The sequence below is a fragment of the Taudactylus pleione genome, unplaced genomic scaffold (assembly GCF_031769625.1).
Source record: "Taudactylus pleione unplaced genomic scaffold, aTauple2 ptg000089l, whole genome shotgun sequence".
NCBI lineage: Eukaryota > Metazoa > Chordata > Amphibia > Anura > Myobatrachidae > Taudactylus > Taudactylus pleione.
The window spans coordinates 9,392,544-9,412,033 of record NW_028284491.1 but is presented as its reverse complement, the minus strand read 5'-3'; the positions used below and the strand labels follow the sequence as shown (position 1 = coordinate 9,412,033).

The following is a 19,490-nucleotide window of genomic DNA, read 5'->3' as shown; positions in this document are numbered from 1 at the left end:
TCCTCTGGCTGCATTGGAACACCACTCCTTATGGCGATGTTGTGAAAGATCCCACACAGGACCACAATTTTCAAAACCATATCCGGCAAATACATGAGCTCGCCACCAGAGCAGTGGAGGCATCTGAATCTGCCTTTTAAAAGGCCGATACAGCGCTCCACCACTTGCCTGGTGGCTGTAAGTGCGGTATTAAACTCACTTTGTGGACCTGGTGTGGGAGACAAATAAAGAGTGAGCAGCCAGGGCATGCAAGGGTATCCACTGTCTCCTGTGAAAAAGAATAGACAACATCAGGATCACTGTGTATCAAGCTTAACATTGTTATGTACTAAAGGTCTACACTTACCCAGAAGCCACGCATCACCAGCTTGGAGGTTGTTTAATTTGTGCCATATCCCTGATTGCCGGATGACGAAGGAGTCATGTGCACTTCCTGGTAATTTTGCATTCAGGGATAGGATCTGGAGGGAGGCATCACATACCACCATTACATTCAGTGAGTGATAGTGTTTACGGTTGCGAAATATTGCCTCCAGCCGTGCTGGAGGCTGAAGTGGTATGTGAGTACCATCCATAACCCCTATGATGTGTGGGAAGCCAGCTATTTGGTAAAAATTGGCCTTGGCCACACTAAGGGCACCCATATCCAAAGGCATTTTAATAAAATGATGGAGGTGCTTGAAAAGTGCCTCCATCACTGCCCTCAGGATCCTGGAAAAGGAGGATTGTGAGATGCCCGCCACTATTCCCACCGTTGTTTGAAATGATCCTGAGGCACAGAAATGTAACACCGCCATAAATTGCGTAAGTGGTGGTATTGCTGTTGGACTGTCAATTTGCCGCTCAAGATCACTCTCTATTAATAAGAGAGTGTCTATGATGATTTTGGGAGGAAGACGGTAGCATCTTAAAACCACATCATCGGGCATTCCAAAAAGGGTGACACGTGTTTGAAATATCTGGGGCCTTGCACGCCTACGATGCCTACGCCTGGGACGAGATTGAGGTTGGTCGGCTTCCGGGAGCATGGCCAGAACAATCCGCCCAAGATCAACCTGAAATGGCAAGATTGGAATGTAAGGCTTTGGACCCACCCCAAAAGAAAATTAAGAACAACTTAGCTTGATGATACCATCCATTGCTGCTTACATGCCGGGGTATTGTCATGATATGTCCAAACTGAAATTAATCCCAAAAATAATTTGAAAAATTTTAGTCTGTGCATTTATGTTTCTAAATTTTGTGCTAGACAAAACTTAAAATATGCGAAACACACATTTGGCTAAAGAGCAAAATGACATTGCACACAGTACATCAAAATGGGTTGAAATGTAAGCCAAAAAAGCGAAAGGGCAACCACAAAAAATTTTACAGGATTAATAAGCATTTAAAAATGCGCTAATTAGTTTGCAAATACAAGTTAATAAACAAACAGAGAAAAATGCGCTAATTAGTTCGCAAATACAAGTCACTATACAAACAGAGAAAAATGCGCTAATTAGTTCGCAAATACAAGTTAATAAACAAACAGAGAAAAATGCGCTAATTAGTTCGCAAATACAAGTCACTATACAAACAGAGAAAAATGCGCTAATTAGTTCGCAAATACAAGATAAAAAATGGACTTACCAAGAGCAAATATATAAGATTCCAAATCAAAAGGTCTTTGGGTCAGAAATTAAAAAAAAGCTAAAAGATATGAAATTATGGATCCAAAAATTAAAAACAAGAAGAAACACAATGAGACACCAATTGAACCAAAGTTAGACTTCACAAAACTTACCAAATCAAGAAACGAGGCCAAAAAAAAAATAAATAAAAGCGAACGGAAAATAAAAACGCAAATCTAGCAAACAAAATAAACTCCAAACGCCAACTCCTTTATCCGCAAACAAGAAACTCCAACCAAGGTAACCTCCAACAATCCCAAAACGCCACCTCGACTCGAGACACACCAAGCCATAAATAGTGTTTCGTTTCCCGCACAAATTAAGGAGGGATCATAGGAACGCACAATCAATGATGCGGCCGCAAAATAAGGACGCATGTATAAATACGTCACGAAAACACATTTAAATTCTGGTGTATTTCTTGTTTGGACCTCAGACATGGCTACAGACCAGGGAAACAATGGCCAAGAGTCAGGCGGTAAGTCTTTCATGCATTTTGTATCAATGATTAATTTGAAACATAAGATTGGGCAAGTTGTGAATTAGAGAAATCTGAATATTTACACAAATAGGTGAGGACGATGACATGGAAGAGGCTGCTGGGCCCAGTATTCCGGCCAAAGCTGCAAAAAAAAAAGGCAGCCTAATTTCACAAGAAAGGAGATGGAGGTTTTGATTCAGAAATGTGTGGACATCCTGCCACAGGCAGACAGGAATATGAGTATAAGCCATAAGTGGAGAATGTTGGAAGAGGTAGCCGTTGCTGTCAATAGGGTGGGTGCTTATGTCCGTCTAGCCCGGGATGTCAAACGGCGGTAAGTAAACACTTGCCCCCCCTAAAAACAAACACCATTTTAAACAAAAGGATAATGGCTTCCATTTTATCCCACAGATGGGGCGACTTCAAATATCGCCTAAAGCAAAAACTCGCGGACAGGGCTAGGCATGCAAGGGGGACAGGTGGGGGTCCCACCCCTGTGTCATTGGAGTTGACGGATTTAGAAGAGCTGGCACAGGGGTGTGTGCAACCTGTGGAGGTGTTTGGCGTGTCCAACATGGATACGGACATGCCAGACTTTGCGGCTCCTCATGCTGTCCCAGGTAAATCTTGTGATGTCACCAACTCTGAAATGTTAGTGGGCCAATATGTAGATTCTAATGTGAGTCTTTTCTCATTTTTCCTAACAGAGACACAGGCGGATGAGTCTGCTCCAGAGGGGAGCCTTGGCCGCCAAATTTCTGCTGGCTCTGCAGGGGAGGAACCAGTACATCCGGCTGAGGACCCTGCAGAAGCCAGTCCAGGGCAATCCCCCTCGCAGGCAGTGGCCCTCCTCACAGAACTCAATTTCAAATCGGATTTCCATACGGAGATTCTGCAGAGGATGGACGCCAGTCTGCTACGGGTGGCTGAGGCCCTGGAGCAAAATGCTGCGGCCAGCGTGACCATTGGTCAGGCCCTGGCGGAAAATACCAGGGCCAACATCCGCATCGCCAATGCCCTGGAGCAGCTCGTTCGCCAGCACATGGTGGAGCCGACCTCCCTTCCTGCCGGAACATCAGGATCCTCCACCTCTGGCACAACATCAGCCAATCCTCCAAATGTGCCTAGCCCTGTGCCTAGTCCAGAGGCCACAACATCTGCCTCTGGACAGGCAAGCCCGATGACATCCCGGACCCGGTCTGGCGCCCTCCCTCCCCCAGCCAAAAGGGTGAAAAAACGGTGAAAGCAATGGCTACTTTTCCCACACTCCTTCTGTGCTTGGCTCATATTCCTTTCTGGTCAAAACTTCCCTCTCCTTTCTTGTGAATTGTTTTTAATTTTGTGTTCTACATTTCATAAATCTTTTATTTTGGCCCAATTATTGTAACTTTGGAAATGAACCCTGCAAAAAAACTTTGGCCAAAAATTTTAGAATTGTGATTTTTTCTTTGAGCAATAAAAAAAAAAAAAAAAACTGACATTGTATTCTCACATTATTGTCACAATGTTACATTTAATCCTGGGCCAAAAGGCACAAACTGGCAAGAACCACATTTTACATGCCCCCCCAAAAAAGGGCTCTTTAAGGAACGTTTCAAATTTAACATAACGAGGCAAATTCAACAGGCCAAAAGAAAAAGGGAAAAACCAAAAAAACATGATGACATTATTGTTACAATAGGCCCTAACCAACAAATTGAGCCACAAAGAAAATACCACAAATGTACGTAAATTGATTGTGTAATCATCACATTAGCAGCTATGATTTCCACCTGCGTACGCTTTTGTGCTAACACAAAAAACTACTTTCAATACACATACCAAGCCGGTTTTCAATCCACCACTAATTGCTGTTCAGACCACCCACGATTAATCGCAGCAACATCGAGGAGTGCCGGGATGGAGGTGAAGGCCATCGCCAATGTGGTCGAGTAATCCTGACCCTAAGCTGTGCGAGCATTTTGAAGGGAAAGAGGATCATCCAGTGACGTATGAGTCGGTCCGTACACATTTTACGCTCGCATCTGCTAATGTATGTACGCCCCAAAAACGCCTCGCCACGCCTGCTTTTTTCCATCTCCACCCCTGTCAACACCCAAAAACGCCCTGTTCTGTCAATCACATTTGACAGGTCACTTCCTGTACGCTATTTGACGAACGAGACCAAAAAAACTCGCAATCTGCCGTACGCACATGCGCAGTGTTACACCGACGCATGCGCGGTTAGTCAACATCGGAACGCAACGAGCGTACTGCTGTTTGCGAGTGGCTCTGAATGAGGGCCAATGTCTCCTCACTCTCTTGAGTAAGTGAGGCTCAAAAATACAGTGTGCTAGATTTGAGGTGGACACTGTTGTAGCATCAGATGCAATCTGACAAGGGGCCTGATTCAGCATGGATCGCTATTGCCATCACAGCTGTGATTACACATGGGGTCTGCTGCGAAAATATGTTAATGAATGCAATCGCTAAGCCGTCGCAACGCCAGCATAGAGACGCCCACTACCACTAGCTCACATCTGTAACACCTTGCAGTCCTGCGTATACATCGGTAACATCGACTCCTCACACAGAATTACAGCAGGTCTGACCTGCTGCAGAAACTGCAAGTCTTGTTGAACGCAATGAGTACTCAAGCTGCGTATGCCATCTCAGTGGTTAATTTATGCACGCCCTGGAAACGGCGTTCAAATGGACAGGCATGTCTGCAATTCTTTGACCACTCCCCCGCCACCACCCCCAAATGCTCACAGCCTGTCACTCACTCTGCGATGGCTTTCATTCTGATTGAGTGATCGCAAAGCGATTGCAATGCTAACTCACGCACATGCACTGCGCTGTATATGCATGTGCAGTATGCACCATCGACCGTTCTGCGGGCCTGATTCAGCTTGGATCGCACACAGCCGGTCGATGTTTGTGCTCTGCGCATGCGCATGCATCACAGTGCGCATGCGCGAATGGACCGCTGCGATCGCAGTGAGCACGCAGTCCAATCGCACAGTGATTGACATGAAGTGACTGTTTGAGGTTGGAGAGGGATGGTCGAAAGAACGCAGGCGTATCTGTGCTTTTAAACGCCATTAGAGGGGTGTAAATAATTTAGCCCCTGCGATTGCATATGATGCCAGAGATCTAGATGGCGATAGGAAGTTTAGCAGTTTGTGAGGTAGGGTCAGGTCAACCACAATTGTGCGAATGGTTCCAATGTTACTCGATGTTACCGATGTTTTTGCTGACTTGCGAATGCATGTCATGGGAAGTGGGCGGCTTTATACAGTGATGGGCCACTTGGTATAGTGCTGCGGTTGCCGTGCGATTGCATTAATTAGCATATTTTCGCAGCTAGCGGGTGCATGTGAACGCAGGCGTGTGATCCAAGCTGAATCAGGCCCGATGTTTTCTATCTGCACATCATTCGGAGTGGGTGTCCTGGTAGGTAACGGGGGTGGCTAGCCAGACATGGATGTGTAGCGGTCAGATTTTTCCATAGTCGCACTGATTTTAGCGGCCATGTTCAGACGGACATTCTGCATCTCCATACTGCTGGTACAATGCTCTTAGGACCTTATTCAGCAGTGAACATTAGTGCACTGCTGAACGCAGATTCCCCATGTTCGGGAATCTCTTCGTAGACGCTTGACCCGTTCTGCGCATGTGCAGAATGGGTATGCGATCCCCTCGCAGTCTGGCAGCAGACTGTCAGTGATTGCCAGTCTGGTGCCATTTGTGGGCAGGGAGGGGGCGGCGATGGCCTCCGTTTCCTGAAACAGAGGCGTGTTGCCGTCCTTGGTGGGGGGGGGGGAAAGGCCAGGATTTCCGTCGGCTGATGGAGATTTCCTGGCCTCTTCCTCTCAACTGCGGTGGCCGGCTGCATCACCCCATAGGTCACCTTAGCCGGCGAATGTTACGCAGAGTATCCAATGCTGCGTTGGACAATGCAGCTTGGATAAGTAATGCACAGGAGGCGTGATGCTGCCTGAGTGCAGCATTGCAATTGCGATCCTTGTTCAATCAGGCCCTTAATACACAAACCATGCATTAGTGCCACAGCCAGTGAGCCGCTCAGTATGAATCCCATCGGCTGCAGCATTAGCATAAAGATGCAGTCACGCTGCAGAAAAGACGCAGTCACAGCGGCATTAGCACCCACCTCTGAATCAGGCCCAGTATCTTTAGGTAAAAAATACAACTTGTAATTAATCAAAGCTATGGTCCAAAAGAGGGCAGTTCTGTAAGATAGCTGGGCAGGGCACAGTTCCATATCTAGCGGCCCGGGTTCCCCTGCCCAAGTGAATGACTTGACAAACTAAAACTTCTACTTAGCTGAGCGCTGCACTTCTGATCCACAACATCATGGAGGCTCTGTGATGGAGCCCAGGGCCAGGAGCTTGGAGCAAAGACAAAGCTGGGGTAATTTGCAGAGAGCCTTTCCCAGTGTTGGGTGACTGTAGGCCCCCAATGGGTTCAAATAAGTCAGTGTCTGAGCCACGTAGCACCACCCTTTTGACCAGTGCCTCTGGCAAGTGCCATGCTGGTCAACCAGTAGTTACAGCCCTGACAGAGTATTTGTATGGCAATTATTCACAATGACGTGGGTGTATATTTGAGCAATTTTGACAAACAGGCGCATTTCGCACTTAAATAAATCTTCTGTTTTTCTCCTTTTTCTGTGGTTAGTAAATGAGTAGATATCTTTTTCTTATATATAACAAATACAACTGACTACCTGAAAGCAGTACATCTTACACAACCTTATGTCTTGTTTATCTACCTTTTTTAAGATGACCTCTGGGAGGTCCATGTGGTAGGTGCGAGGGATGTGGATCTTAAATCGTGTCTTTGCATTAGGCATTACAAGGGGAGGGCGGAGATACGATGACATGAAAGTTCCACGTACTGTAGCTTCCTGCCATGGCTCCATCTCTTGCTATGTTTGGTAGGAATGATTTCTAAAAGACACTGGGCCTGATTCAGTAGTGAACGCACTTGCGATTACGGACGCACAAAGAGCAATTGATTGCCATCGCGCATGCATATAAGATGCATGGCATGTGCGCAGCGATTGCATTGCGCTTATGGATGCACAGAGAAATCCATCGCAAAGTGAGTGACAGGCTGTCAGTGTTTGGGGGTGGTGACAGGGGGCTGGTCAAAAAAATGTAGGCGTGTCATGGACATGCATAAATTAGCCACAGTGATTGCATACGCAGCATGAGAGCGCTCAGCGTGCGAAGAGACCTGCAGTGTCTGTGGCTGGTCAGACCTGTTGTAAAAGCTGTATGACTGCCCGATGTGCATCGAAGTTTACGCAAAGAGCCAGAGGCGTCACTAGGGTTGGTGTCACCCGGTGCTAGAACTCATGGTAACACCCCCCCCTCCACCAAAAAAAAAAAAAAAAACCTATATATCAGAAAAAAAAATGCACACAAGCCTGGTTCAGATTTTCATTGGGTGCTGAAGTCACATAAGGATTCAATAGACATAGATATCATACAAAAAATTTAAGATACAGACCAGCACACCACCATAAGTTGCAATAAATATATATTTAACTGTCCATAATAAAGTACATTAGCATATTTAGCAGCAATGTATACAGAACGTATTTGTAAATAGGCATGTTACTTATCGAGTATAACAAAGCAGCCATATCAGTCAAAGCAGCCATTTGCTGGGGGAGGGGCGATAGCCTGCCCAAAAGTGACTATTATCTGGCTACCAGGTCACCATCGTATCATGCCGACGGATATCGACCAAGACGGTTGACATGGCTGCTTTGTTATACTCGATAAGTAACAAGCCTATTTACAAATACGTTCTGTATACACTTGCTGCTAAATATGCTAATGCACCTTATTATGGACATTTAAATACAGTATATATTTTTTGCAACTTATGGTGGTGTGCTGGTCTGTATCTTAAATTTTTTTTATTATATACATATATATATTGAGTCCCTCTTGGCAGCGCGCTCACAGGCCCGTAGTCCCTCCTCCTCTTTCTCCATCGGGCTGGGCGCCGGGCGGCTCCCCCAGAACTACAAGCGGAGCCGGCGTCCGCGATGACGTAATCGCGACCGGTGTCCAGAACCACACACAGGCACAGAGATTCTCTGTGCCTGTGTGTGGCTCTGGACGCCGGCTGCAGTGACAGAATGTGCAGCTGACACCCGGCAGCGGCGGGGGGCAGAGCAGAGGACCAGCGGCAGGATGGACCAGCGTCTCTGGCTCCTTTACAGTGTCTCTGGCTCCAGCAGCTCATGGTCAGTGGTGGTGCCGTGGGTGTGCGGCCCTCAGGTGTGACATACTGCTCTTCTTGGTGTCACCCCCTTGAAGGGTGACGGCCAGTGCGGGCCGCACCCCCCGCACCCCCCTAGTGACGCCGCTGCAAAGAGCGATATTGGACAAATATGAGAAAGCAGTAGTCGGTGTCTTTATGCTGGCTGAGCTTTGGCAAGCATTGGCATATTTTCACAGCTGCATTCCGTGCCAAATTACTGCTGCGAACGCAATAGCGATCACTACTGAATCACGCCCACTGAACTGTATGTGAGATACACATTAAAATCATCTGATATGCAAATAAGTAGTTTCCTTCCGTCAGCTTTCTTGCCCTTTATATGGCCCTGAACATTTGGTACTATTCACTGTACCATTTAGTACACTACACATATAGGAGTATATGGCTCCACAAGGGGTCGGCAGTGCCTTACAAAGTACATAAACAGAAACAGTATGAACAACAAAACAAAGAAAAAAGTGACATATGGTACCAGGTGCGTATTTAGAGAGGAGGGGGCCCATGTTCATTCCACATCCGGGGCCCCCTCCACTCTCTCCAGCGGCCGTGGCTCACTGATCGGTTCAGTAGACTCCGGGCACTAGTTTGTGCCCGGAGTCTACTGCGCATGCGCAGGACGCTGGGAAAAAGTTCTGCAGCAGCCATTTTCCAGGCATTCTGTGTAGCACCTCTCCAGCCGGCAGGGTATTTTGGAGAAGTAAGTATTAGTAAGTTTGGGTGCAGGGTGTGCGATGTGGTCCCCCCTAGACCCAGGCACCTGTGTGCACCACGCACCCATTATAGAGTTAGGCCCCTGTGCAGTACAGAACATTGCAGGTCGTGGACATTATTTATAAACATTACTGTATCATGGGTTATAGGGTCTGACTGTAGGCAGTGAGGAGGAGATGTTGGTATAAGTGAAGGAGGGAAAAGCACATGAGGGAAGAGGGCCCTGCTTGTGAGAGTTTATAATCTGATTAAAATTATAATTAGAATTGCACAAGATCACAGCAAGAATACATCTGCAATATTGGTGTAACTTCACAAATCACAGCAATACATAGCATAGTGTGTGCATACCTCCCAACTGTGCCGCTTTTGTCAGAAGAGTCCCGCTAATCAGGGACTGTCCCGCAGTCCCATCCGTGGGTCACAGAGTCCTGTGGTAGGGGGGAATTTGGGGGATCTCAGACTGGCCAAGAGTATTTTTTGCTCAAACTGAGCATCCTAATCACGTACATATAAACACATAGAAGTGACAAAACTACAGTACATTGCTAGTGTACACTGATACACTGTGTGCGACATTTGTACCTGTGTATGTGACTGAGGGCCTGATTCAGGGTTATATGGTAATGCCATCGCAGCTGCCATCCCGTGTGCAGCTGCTGGGCGAAATTATGCAAATGTCGCATGGAAATGTATTGAGACGCCCACCTGCGGCTTTGCAAATCCAAGCATCTGCATAGTGCATACAAAGACGCAGCAGCAGTCGCAGATCATTGGATTATCGGTCTTCTGAGTAACCCTAGGGTTATACAGAATGGCTGCGGGAAATGAGATGCCAGAGCCATTTTCACTGCGTACAGGAACGCAGACGCAGGCTGTGAACGCCCCGAAAACGGCTGCCCAGGAGACATGGCGAGTCGCATTTCCTCAGGTTCTCTGGGCCTGATTCAGACCAGCTCGCTAAGATGCGTTCGCAATACGCGTGCACGAACCAGTGCGAGCGATCGGGAAGCGCTCGCTCGCTGCGCATAGACTGCCCAGCAGAGCGAATGACAGGAGAAGCCGTGTGTGGGTGGTGACAGGGGCTGGGAGTGGAGGTGCGAACACTGGAGTGAAATTTACACTGCAGTGATCGCAGTGCTTGTGGCAGGGTATGGCACAAGTGCTGCGTTTGCATCTGATGGTACTCGATGTTACTGATGGTTGCATACACTTCCTGGAGATGACGTGCGCAAGTGGGCGTCTTAAGACAGGCTGGTGGGCGTCTGCATACACAATGCGATTGCACGCTAAGACATAGTGGGCATGCTAATGCCTTACTGTGTGATCGTCTGCTTTACCGAAAATTGCATATGCATCTAGCGAGCGAACGCATCTAGCGAGCGGGTCTGAATCGAGCCCTCTGTGCCACTAGGATTTCTTACATGAGAAAAAGTGAACTCCCAGAACGACCAATCATCTTCTGTCATTTTATAAACTGTGCTAGATAAATGAAAGGTAGAAGCTGATTGGTTGCCGTGGGTAACTTCTTCATTTTATCCCTTTTTGAAGGTTTGCCACATCTCTTATAAGTGAGGGGGAGATGTCTAGTCACATGTCCATCACATGCCCATCCACACCCCACGTTTACATAGGTTTTATTGTTTGTATAAATTAATGAAAACATCAAGAGACCTGATTAGAATGAAACTTTGTTCTACACAAACGTAAATGGTTGTATGCCTACACATGCCCTATGTAAGATGAGGATGGTATATAGAAAGATGTCATATATACTACGTGATTGATGTAACCTAGTTTCTTATCATGTTGCAGAAATCTGTAAACACACATTGTCCTGCTCAGAGTGCATCAAGTCCAATTCCAGATGTGCCTGGTGCTCTGCCAAGGTTCGTATTTGAAATCACTTTTGCTAGTATATAATATATATCATACAGAACGCCATGGGGAAGGGGCGGATTGGGAAGGAAAACTACCGGCCAGCTACCTTTAATACAATGGCTGCAGGCCCTGCGCCATTTTGCCAAGTGTGTGTGATGTACAGGAAAGAGGAACTACAAAGAACTTGTGTATTATGGTGTTTCCCTATAACCTCTTTTGAGAAATGGCTTTGTAGGACATGTGTATCTGTGAATTTTCTGTCTGGCATGAAAGTCTGGTAGCGGTGGGCACTTTGTGTCATTATGTCTGCAAGTACCTTGTTTGACACATTGCAGAAGTTCTTGAGGTTTTCACAACGGAAGTTCTCAAAGGTAGTCATTTCCTTCTGCTGTCTGTGAAAATGAGCAAACCAAAAGTCCAGCTTCAGTCAATACTTATTTTACTGTGCAATCTGACAATACAGAGAAATGTGTGTGTGTGTGTATATATATATATATATATATATATATATATATATATACAGTCAGGTCCATAAATATTGGGACATTGACAGATTTTTCAGATTTTGTCCTCTATTCACCACCACAATGGCTTTGAAATGAATCAAACAAGATGTGATTTAACTGCAGACTTTCAGATTTAATTTGAGGGTAATTACATCCAAATCAGGTGAACGGTGTAGGAATTGCAACGGTTCCTGTATGTGCCTCCCACTTTTTAAGGGGCCAAAAGTAATGGTACAAACTAAACAATCCTAAATCTAACTTTTACTTTTTAATATTTTGTTGCAAATCCTTTGCAGGCAATTACAGCCTGAAGTCTGAAACGCATAGACATCACCAGACGCTGGGTTTCATCCCTGGTGATGCTCTGCCAGGCTTCTACTGCAAATGTCTTCAGTTCCTGCTAGTTCTTGGGGCATTTTCCCTTCAGATTTGTCTTCATCAAGTGAAATGCATGCTCAATCGGATTCAGGTCAGGGGATTGACTTGGCCATTGCATAACATTCCACTTTTTAGCCTTAAAAAACTCTTTGGTTGCTTTTGTAGTATGCTTTGGGTCATTGTCCATCTGCACTGTGAAGCGCTGTCCAATGAGTTCTGAAGCATTTGACTGAATATGAGCATATAATATTGCCCAAAACACTTCAGAATTCATTCTGCTGCTTTTGTCAGCAGTCACATCATCAATAAATACAAGGGAACCAGTTCCATTGGCAGCCATACATGCCCACGCCATGACACTACCACCACCATGCTTCACTGATGAGGTGGTATGTTTTGGATCATGAGCAGTTCCTTTCCATCTCTTCTCTTCCCATCACTCTGGTACAAGTTGATCTTTGTCTCATCTGTCAACAGGATGTTGTTCCAGAACTGTAATGGCTTTTTAGATGTTGTTTGGCAAACTCTAATCTGGTCTTCCTGATTTTGTGGCTCACCAATGGTTTGCATCTTGTGGTCAACCCTCTATATTCACTCTTGTGAAGTCTTCTCTTGATTGTTGACTTTGACACATATACATCTACCTCCTGGAGGTTGTTCTTGATTTGGCCAACTGTTGTGAAGGGGTTTTTCTTCACCAGGGAAATAATTCTTTTGTCATCTACCACAGTTGTTTTCCGTGGTCTTCCGGGTCTTTTGGTGTTGCTGAGCTCTCCGATGCGTTCTTTCTTTTTAAGAATGTTCCAAACAGTTGATTTGGCCACACCTAATGTTTTTGCAATCTCTCTGATGGGTTTGTTTTCATTTTTCAGCCTAATGATGGCTTGCTTCACTGATAGTGACAGCTCTTTGGATCTCATATTGAGAGTTGACAGCAACTGATTCCAAATGCAAATGTCACACCTAGAATCAACTCCAGACCTTTTACCTGCTTAATTGATAATGAAATAATGAGGGAATAGCCCACACCTGTCCATGAAATAACTTTTGAGTTGATAGTCCCATTACTTTTGGCCCCTTAAAAAGTGGGAGGCACATATTGAAACTGTTGTAATTCCTACACCGTTCACCCGATTTGGATGTAATTACCCTCAAATTAAATCTGAAAGTCTGCAGTTAAAGCACATCTTGTTTGTTTCATTTCAAAACCATTGTGGTGGTGAATAGAGGACAAAATAAAAAAATTCTGTCAATGTCCCAATATTTATGGACCTGACTGTATATACATGTATATATATATATATATATATATATATATATATATTGATACATATATATATATGTTTATAAAAAAAAGCCGAACCACACATAAACAAGCGTAGTTACAAGGGCACTCACCAGACTTGAAAGAGACATTTTTCTTTTTTTTTTCATCTATGATAAAAAAAAGTTCTATCCTGGTTGCAAATAAGTGAACGTTTAGACGTTTCGGTCTAAACATAGACCATTATCAAGGTTTGCAAACCATTTTCATCCCAATGCAGTATGAGCTTACACAGAGTCACAGCATCTTCTCATCACAACCAACGTGTGTGATGTGTGGTTCGGATTTTCTATGAATATTTTGATTTATGTCCAAGAGGAGCACCCCAGCAAATGATTTCTGGATTGATGTGAGTGCAGAACTACATGACATTATATATATATATATATATATATATATATATATATATATATATAAACACATACACAGGAAAAAAGTGTGTTGTGCTATCGATTTCAATTCAAATAAATGTCCTTATAAAATAATTAGACAGTCCACATAAGTCTAAAACACCATTTGCAGAAGAACCTGTAGTCCAGTGGTTCTCAAACTCTAGGCCTGATTCAGAGACGGACGCTCTAAAAGAGTGCTTGCTCTGAATCAGGGCGTTTTTTTTTTTTTTGTGCCCACAGCTATTGCGAGCGGCCAGGACGATGGTTACGATGGTCAAGACATACACAGGAAAAAAGTGTGTTGTGCTATCGATTTCAATTCAAATAAATGTCCTTATAAAATAATTAGACAGTCCACATAAGTCTAAAACACCATTTGCAGAAGAACCTGTAGTCCAGTGGTTCTCAAACTCTAGGCCTGATTCAGAGACGGACGCTCTAAAAGAGTGCTTGCTCTGAATCAGGGCGTTTTTTTTTTTTTTTGTGCCCACAGCTATTGCGAGCGGCCAGGACGATGGTTACGATGGTCAAGACCATCGCGACCATCACGGATTGCTACGAGACTCTTGTGGTAGGGTCTCATGGCCGCAAGCCCCAGAGAGCTTCTGGCTCTAATAGAGCCGGAAGTTCTCCTACTGACATCACTGGTGATGTTAGTGGGGTCGCCCACAAATGGCAGGCGTTCGCATGGGAACACCTCCATTTGTGAAGCCACCCCCCCACCACGCCTACAAAACGGGGTGAGCTGTCGATCAACATCGACAGCCGCCCCTTTTGTAGTGAGCCATGGAGCAAGAGAATTTCTCTGTGCACAGCACACCATCGACCCGCTCGTGAGCGCTGAAGCGCTTGCGAGCGGGTCTGAATCAGGCCCTCTGCCCTCAGGACCCCACACAGGTCACATTTTCCAGGTCATACAGCAGATGCACAGGTGTACTCATTACTCACTGACATATTTTAAAGGATTCACAGGTGGAGATAATTATTTCACGTGCGATTCTGTGAGAAGACCTGGAAAATATGCACTGTTTGGGGTCCTGAGGACCGAGTTTGAGAACCGGTGCTGTAGACAAAATAAAGACTGAAGGCAACATCTTTAATGTAATAATAGGTATAAGTAATGTAAATATGCTTGTACTATGTAGAATTTTACACAAGGAGGGGAGTCAGAAGGATCTCGATGTGCGACACGTCTAGAGCTTATTCAACGTGGATGTGATGAAGAACATGTGATATACCCAAAAGCACTTGTTGACATAGTGACCAACGCACCCCTGAGTGACAACGCTGATCAAGGCACCATCACTCAACTAGCTCCTCAGAAAGTTCATCTGAAACTGCGCCCTGGTGAGACATGCACACACACGCACACGCATACACACACACACACACACACACACACACCCCGCCATACAAGGCCATAGCAGACCAATAATACGCTTGTCCGTTATGGGGCTAAATGTAATAGCTTCCGAACTTCCGATGCTGCAGGGATTTATGGAAGTTTCCCCATAAAGCGAGAATTCTTTTAAAGGCTAAACCAAGCTGGTATATCCTTTAAATGATTGTCACTTTAAAAATACTGGGAGACTGGCATAAATTCCCCAAGCATCAAATTATATGGGACCCTCAAAGACATTCTGCTTGCCGTCATTTTTTCTGAAATCTACATAGCTTCTAGCATATGGTTAATGACATGGGGCCTGATTCAGCAGCGATCACAATTGCAGCTACGAACGCAGATCGAACGATTGTTAGCCATTGCACATGCATGAGCACGTGCGCAGCGATTGCACTGCGATTATGTCCACATATAGGAATCCACCGCAGAGTGAGTGACAGACTGTCAGAGTTTGGGGGTGGTGACGGGGGAGTGGTTGGAGAAACGCAGGCATGTCTGTCCGTTTGAACGCCGTTTCCTGGGCGTGCATAAATTAGTTATTGTGATGGCATAGACAGCTTGTGTACTCACTGTGTGCGATGAGACTTGCAGTTTCTGCGTATGGTCAGACAACCTGTAAATGTGCGTGACAGGCCGATGTGCTTCGATGGTGCCGATGTTTACAGAGAAGTGCGAGGCTGGATGGATGTGAGAAAGCAGCAGTGGGCGTCTCTATGCTGGCTGAGCTGTGGCAGGCATTAGCATATTTTTGCAGCTGAGTTGCGTGCGATTACGCAAATGCGATCGCAATTGCGATCTGTACTGAATCAGCCCCATGGTCCTAATTCTGGGAGGAGTGTCTCTATCTAGCAGTACTTCACTTCATGGATGATACAGCTGGTATGCAGCATTCCTTATGCTGGGAATACACAGGCAGATAAAATGCCTGTCAGACCGACAGACATTTTGCAGTCTATTTACTAAGCTTTGTTAGGAGATAAAGTGAACGGAGGTAAGGTATCAACCAATCAGCTTCTAACTGCCATGTCACAGGCTGTGTTTGAAAAATGACAGTTGGGAGCTGATTGGCTGGTACCTTACCTCCGTTCACTTTATCTATTAAGAAAGCTTAATAATTAGACCCCTTTATCTGGTACACTGAAACCCAGCAGATTTCACGGGCATACACTGTAAAGCTGGCCACACACATAGCGATATTTTACCTGATCTGGCCGATTCCGACACATTGGAATGACAGATCATGTAAAATATGCCAAATTGAGAGTAAATCGTGAGTCCCCACTCACGATCACGATGCGATGCGCGTCCCCGCTGGTCGCACATCGCATTGTCAGATCTGCCGTGCACTGGAAAAAAAAAAAAAAGTTAAGATGCAAGATAGATCTTATGCTTTTTACTCCAAATCGTGTGTAGGACTGCCGGGGAGCTGCCGGGGGAGAGTTCAGGGGAAATTGCACACATCGTGGGATTGTGTGCAGATCTCTACGTGTGTGGGCACCTTAAATTATCTCACAGTGGGCGGCATGCATGACAATCCCCGCAAAGAACTGCTCTGTCGGTAAGAGCGGCCCTTTACAGTGGAGGGACTTCCGGCTCTATGACCCCGAAGCCCCTCCGGGGTCCTTCTGCACATGCCACGGGGGGGTGCTGGGAGGGATCCCTCTATCAGCACTCGGCGGAGAAAAGCCAATAGGCTTTTATGGGTAACGCCATCAGGAAGATGGCGTTACCCACCGCAACCAAGTCCCGGAGTGCATCGCGGGGCCTGCTGCATATGAATAGTGCGGTCAAACCCAGGGGAGAATACATTTCCCCATTCCTTCCCTGTGTCTGTCAGTCGGCTGTGGCTGTGCATAAAGTGCCCGATGCGGCTGATTTTCACTTTTAAAATATCGGAGCGAATGGGCGTGCTGGGGAATCAGCATTATGCTGGACATACACTATACAACTATATGGCCAATCCGCCAAATAATTGCACAGTGTATGCGGGAGACCAAACATAAAATATCGATCAGTCGTGCATGCCCGATTGTCCAGCATGCCCGTTCCAGCCAATATTTGCAAAGTGAAAGTCGGCTGCATCAGGCAGTGTATGCCCAGCCGAAGCCAACCGACAGACATTTCCCCTGTTCCTTCACAGGGAAGGAATGGGGAAATGTCTCCTCTACGAGGGCAATATGAGATATCTCAGTGTATGCCTGTGACGGGATGTAGTCAGCATCCCAGCTGACGGGATGCCAACAGTCGAAATACTGGCGCCGGAATCCAGACAGCAGTATTCCAGAATACTGACCATCGGCATCCCGAAGGTAAGTATCGGAGGTTAGAGGGAGGGTTATGGTGCAGGGTTAGGGTTAGTCACTAGGAGGAGGGTTAGGCACTAAGGGGGGAGGGTTAGGTTTAGGGTACGGGGAGGGGGGTTAGGTTCAGGCACTGGGGGGGAGGGTAGGGTTAGGCACCAGAAACGGAGGGTTAGGGTAGGGAGAGGGGGAGGGGGAGGGTTAGCATACCGACTAACATGTGTTGGTATATTAACCCTTTTGGGATCCTGGCGTTGGGATTCTGACCAACGGGATCCCGACTGCCAGCAACCCGTGATATCTGCTAGGTGTCAGGCTGCCAAATAAAATATCTGTCAGTCTGACAGGTATTTTATCTGGCAGTGTATACACAGCATTAGAATTACGTTGGAGATAAAGGTGATTAGTTTGTTTCTGCTTTCCTAACTAGCAGAACTAGTTTAAACTGTATATATGTAGAGTAGTCTCTCTAGCGTCACGGATTCCCATAAATAATTGGTTAATATCACTAGTCGCATAGACTGCAATAGCTATGGTAACTCCCTTGACTGTATGGTAAACATGTATTGCTATGCTACAGTTTGTTTTCTCATGTACAGTTGTACCATATGTGGTATGGCTATCACAGTCTGCTTAGTACTGTCAATCCTTTTGAATTGCAGGGGAGAGAAAAACATTTCAAGTGCGGTTCAAGCGTGCCGAGGGGTACCCCATTGATCTCTACTACCTGATGGACCTGTCTTACTCTATGAGGGATGATTTGGAGAATGTAAAGAAGTTGGGAAGTGACATTCTGCAGGTGCTACACAAAGTCACCAAGTCCGTACACATTGGTATGATCCAGGTGACAAAGTCACCGTTACTGTCAGTGGAGATGGACAATCAGTAATGTTAACATTTTACATTAGGTGCCAGTTCAAATATTTAAACATAGCATTAGCCTAAACCCAGCAGTGTGTCTGGCAAGCACATAATCAGGATCCATGTCTGCTCTCCTTACATGGCAGCAGCCTCTGTATACTGATTGCACACTGTAACTGTCACATTAAAGCCCAGCCTCTGATCCCATTAGTACCACGTCATTCATCTGAATAAAGTATTACTTTATTTTCTTCTAAAATACTGATTGTTTAAGCACTATTTATAGCATAAATAAATTATGGGATTAAAGGGACACTAGGACTGTTTTTATTACATGTGTAACTTTGTGCATGCTAAGCTTTTACGTTCATTGCCCGGATCCACAAACTAGAGATGTGCGCAGACCTATGTTTTGGTTTTGGTTCTTGTAATTCATCATTGTGGTTTGGTTTTGGCAAAGCCACCCTCAAATGTATTGGTTCAGATTCAGTTTTGGTTTAAGATTTCTTTATAAAATTTATAAAAGCAGCTAAAACCATTTAATTTGAACTTGATTTTGTTCATTTAGTATTATAACCATCAATAACAATGATTTCCAGTCATTTCCAGTAAATTTTGACCACCTCACAGCTCCTGAAATCACGAGGGCAAGACTAAAATTCAATCTAAAACACGCGAGATCCATATTTTAAATCCAAGTTCCGAATTGCAAGAAGACCCGACCCGGGACTCGGTTCCACTTGGAAACCCCAAAGTGATTTCACTCGGAACCCCTAAGTTTGGGTGTGTTCGTATTTCAGGAAAACAGAATCGCACATCTCTGCTAGAAAAATACATTTCCACCAAACTCCTATACTTTGAAAAGGCTCTATTCAGTGTAGAGATGAGCGGGTTTGGATCTCAGAGAACCGAACCCACCCGAACTTAGGGGATCCGAGGCATATCTGAGTCGGCTCAGGTTTTCCCACCTGATCTGAAAATGAGGCAAAACTTCATCATTCTGCTGTCGGATTCTCACTGGTTTTGGATTTCATAAAGGTCCCGCGATCGCCGCCATTTTTCATTCTGGCTGTGTAGAGTGAAGAGGGAGTGAGCTGGGAGCTGTGCTGCGCTGCTGTGCATGCTACAGTTGTTGCTTTGCTTACTGTCCATAGTGGCTGGCTGTTGTTCATATAGGGGCTGGCTGGCTGAAAAAATAAAAACAATTTTTTGTGTGTACACAACCACTGAAAAAATAAAAACAATTTTTTGTGTGTACACAACCACTGAAAAAATAAAAAC

At 45.4% G+C, this 19,490-nt stretch overlaps 1 protein-coding gene across 1 annotated transcript in view; it reads left to right on the top strand.

Annotated features, from left to right (window-relative positions):
• Nucleotides 1-19,490, top strand: part of ITGB7 (integrin subunit beta 7) — a 107,902-nt gene that overhangs the window by 45,323 nt on the left and 43,089 nt on the right. The window contains exons 3-5 of the mRNA XM_088469154.1: nt 10,981-11,054; nt 14,792-14,993; nt 18,011-18,181. Coding sequence (XP_088325280.1) covers nt 10,981-11,054; nt 14,792-14,993; nt 18,011-18,181 — 447 coding nt within the window. The remainder of the gene's footprint in view (nt 1-10,980; nt 11,055-14,791; nt 14,994-18,010; nt 18,182-19,490) is intronic.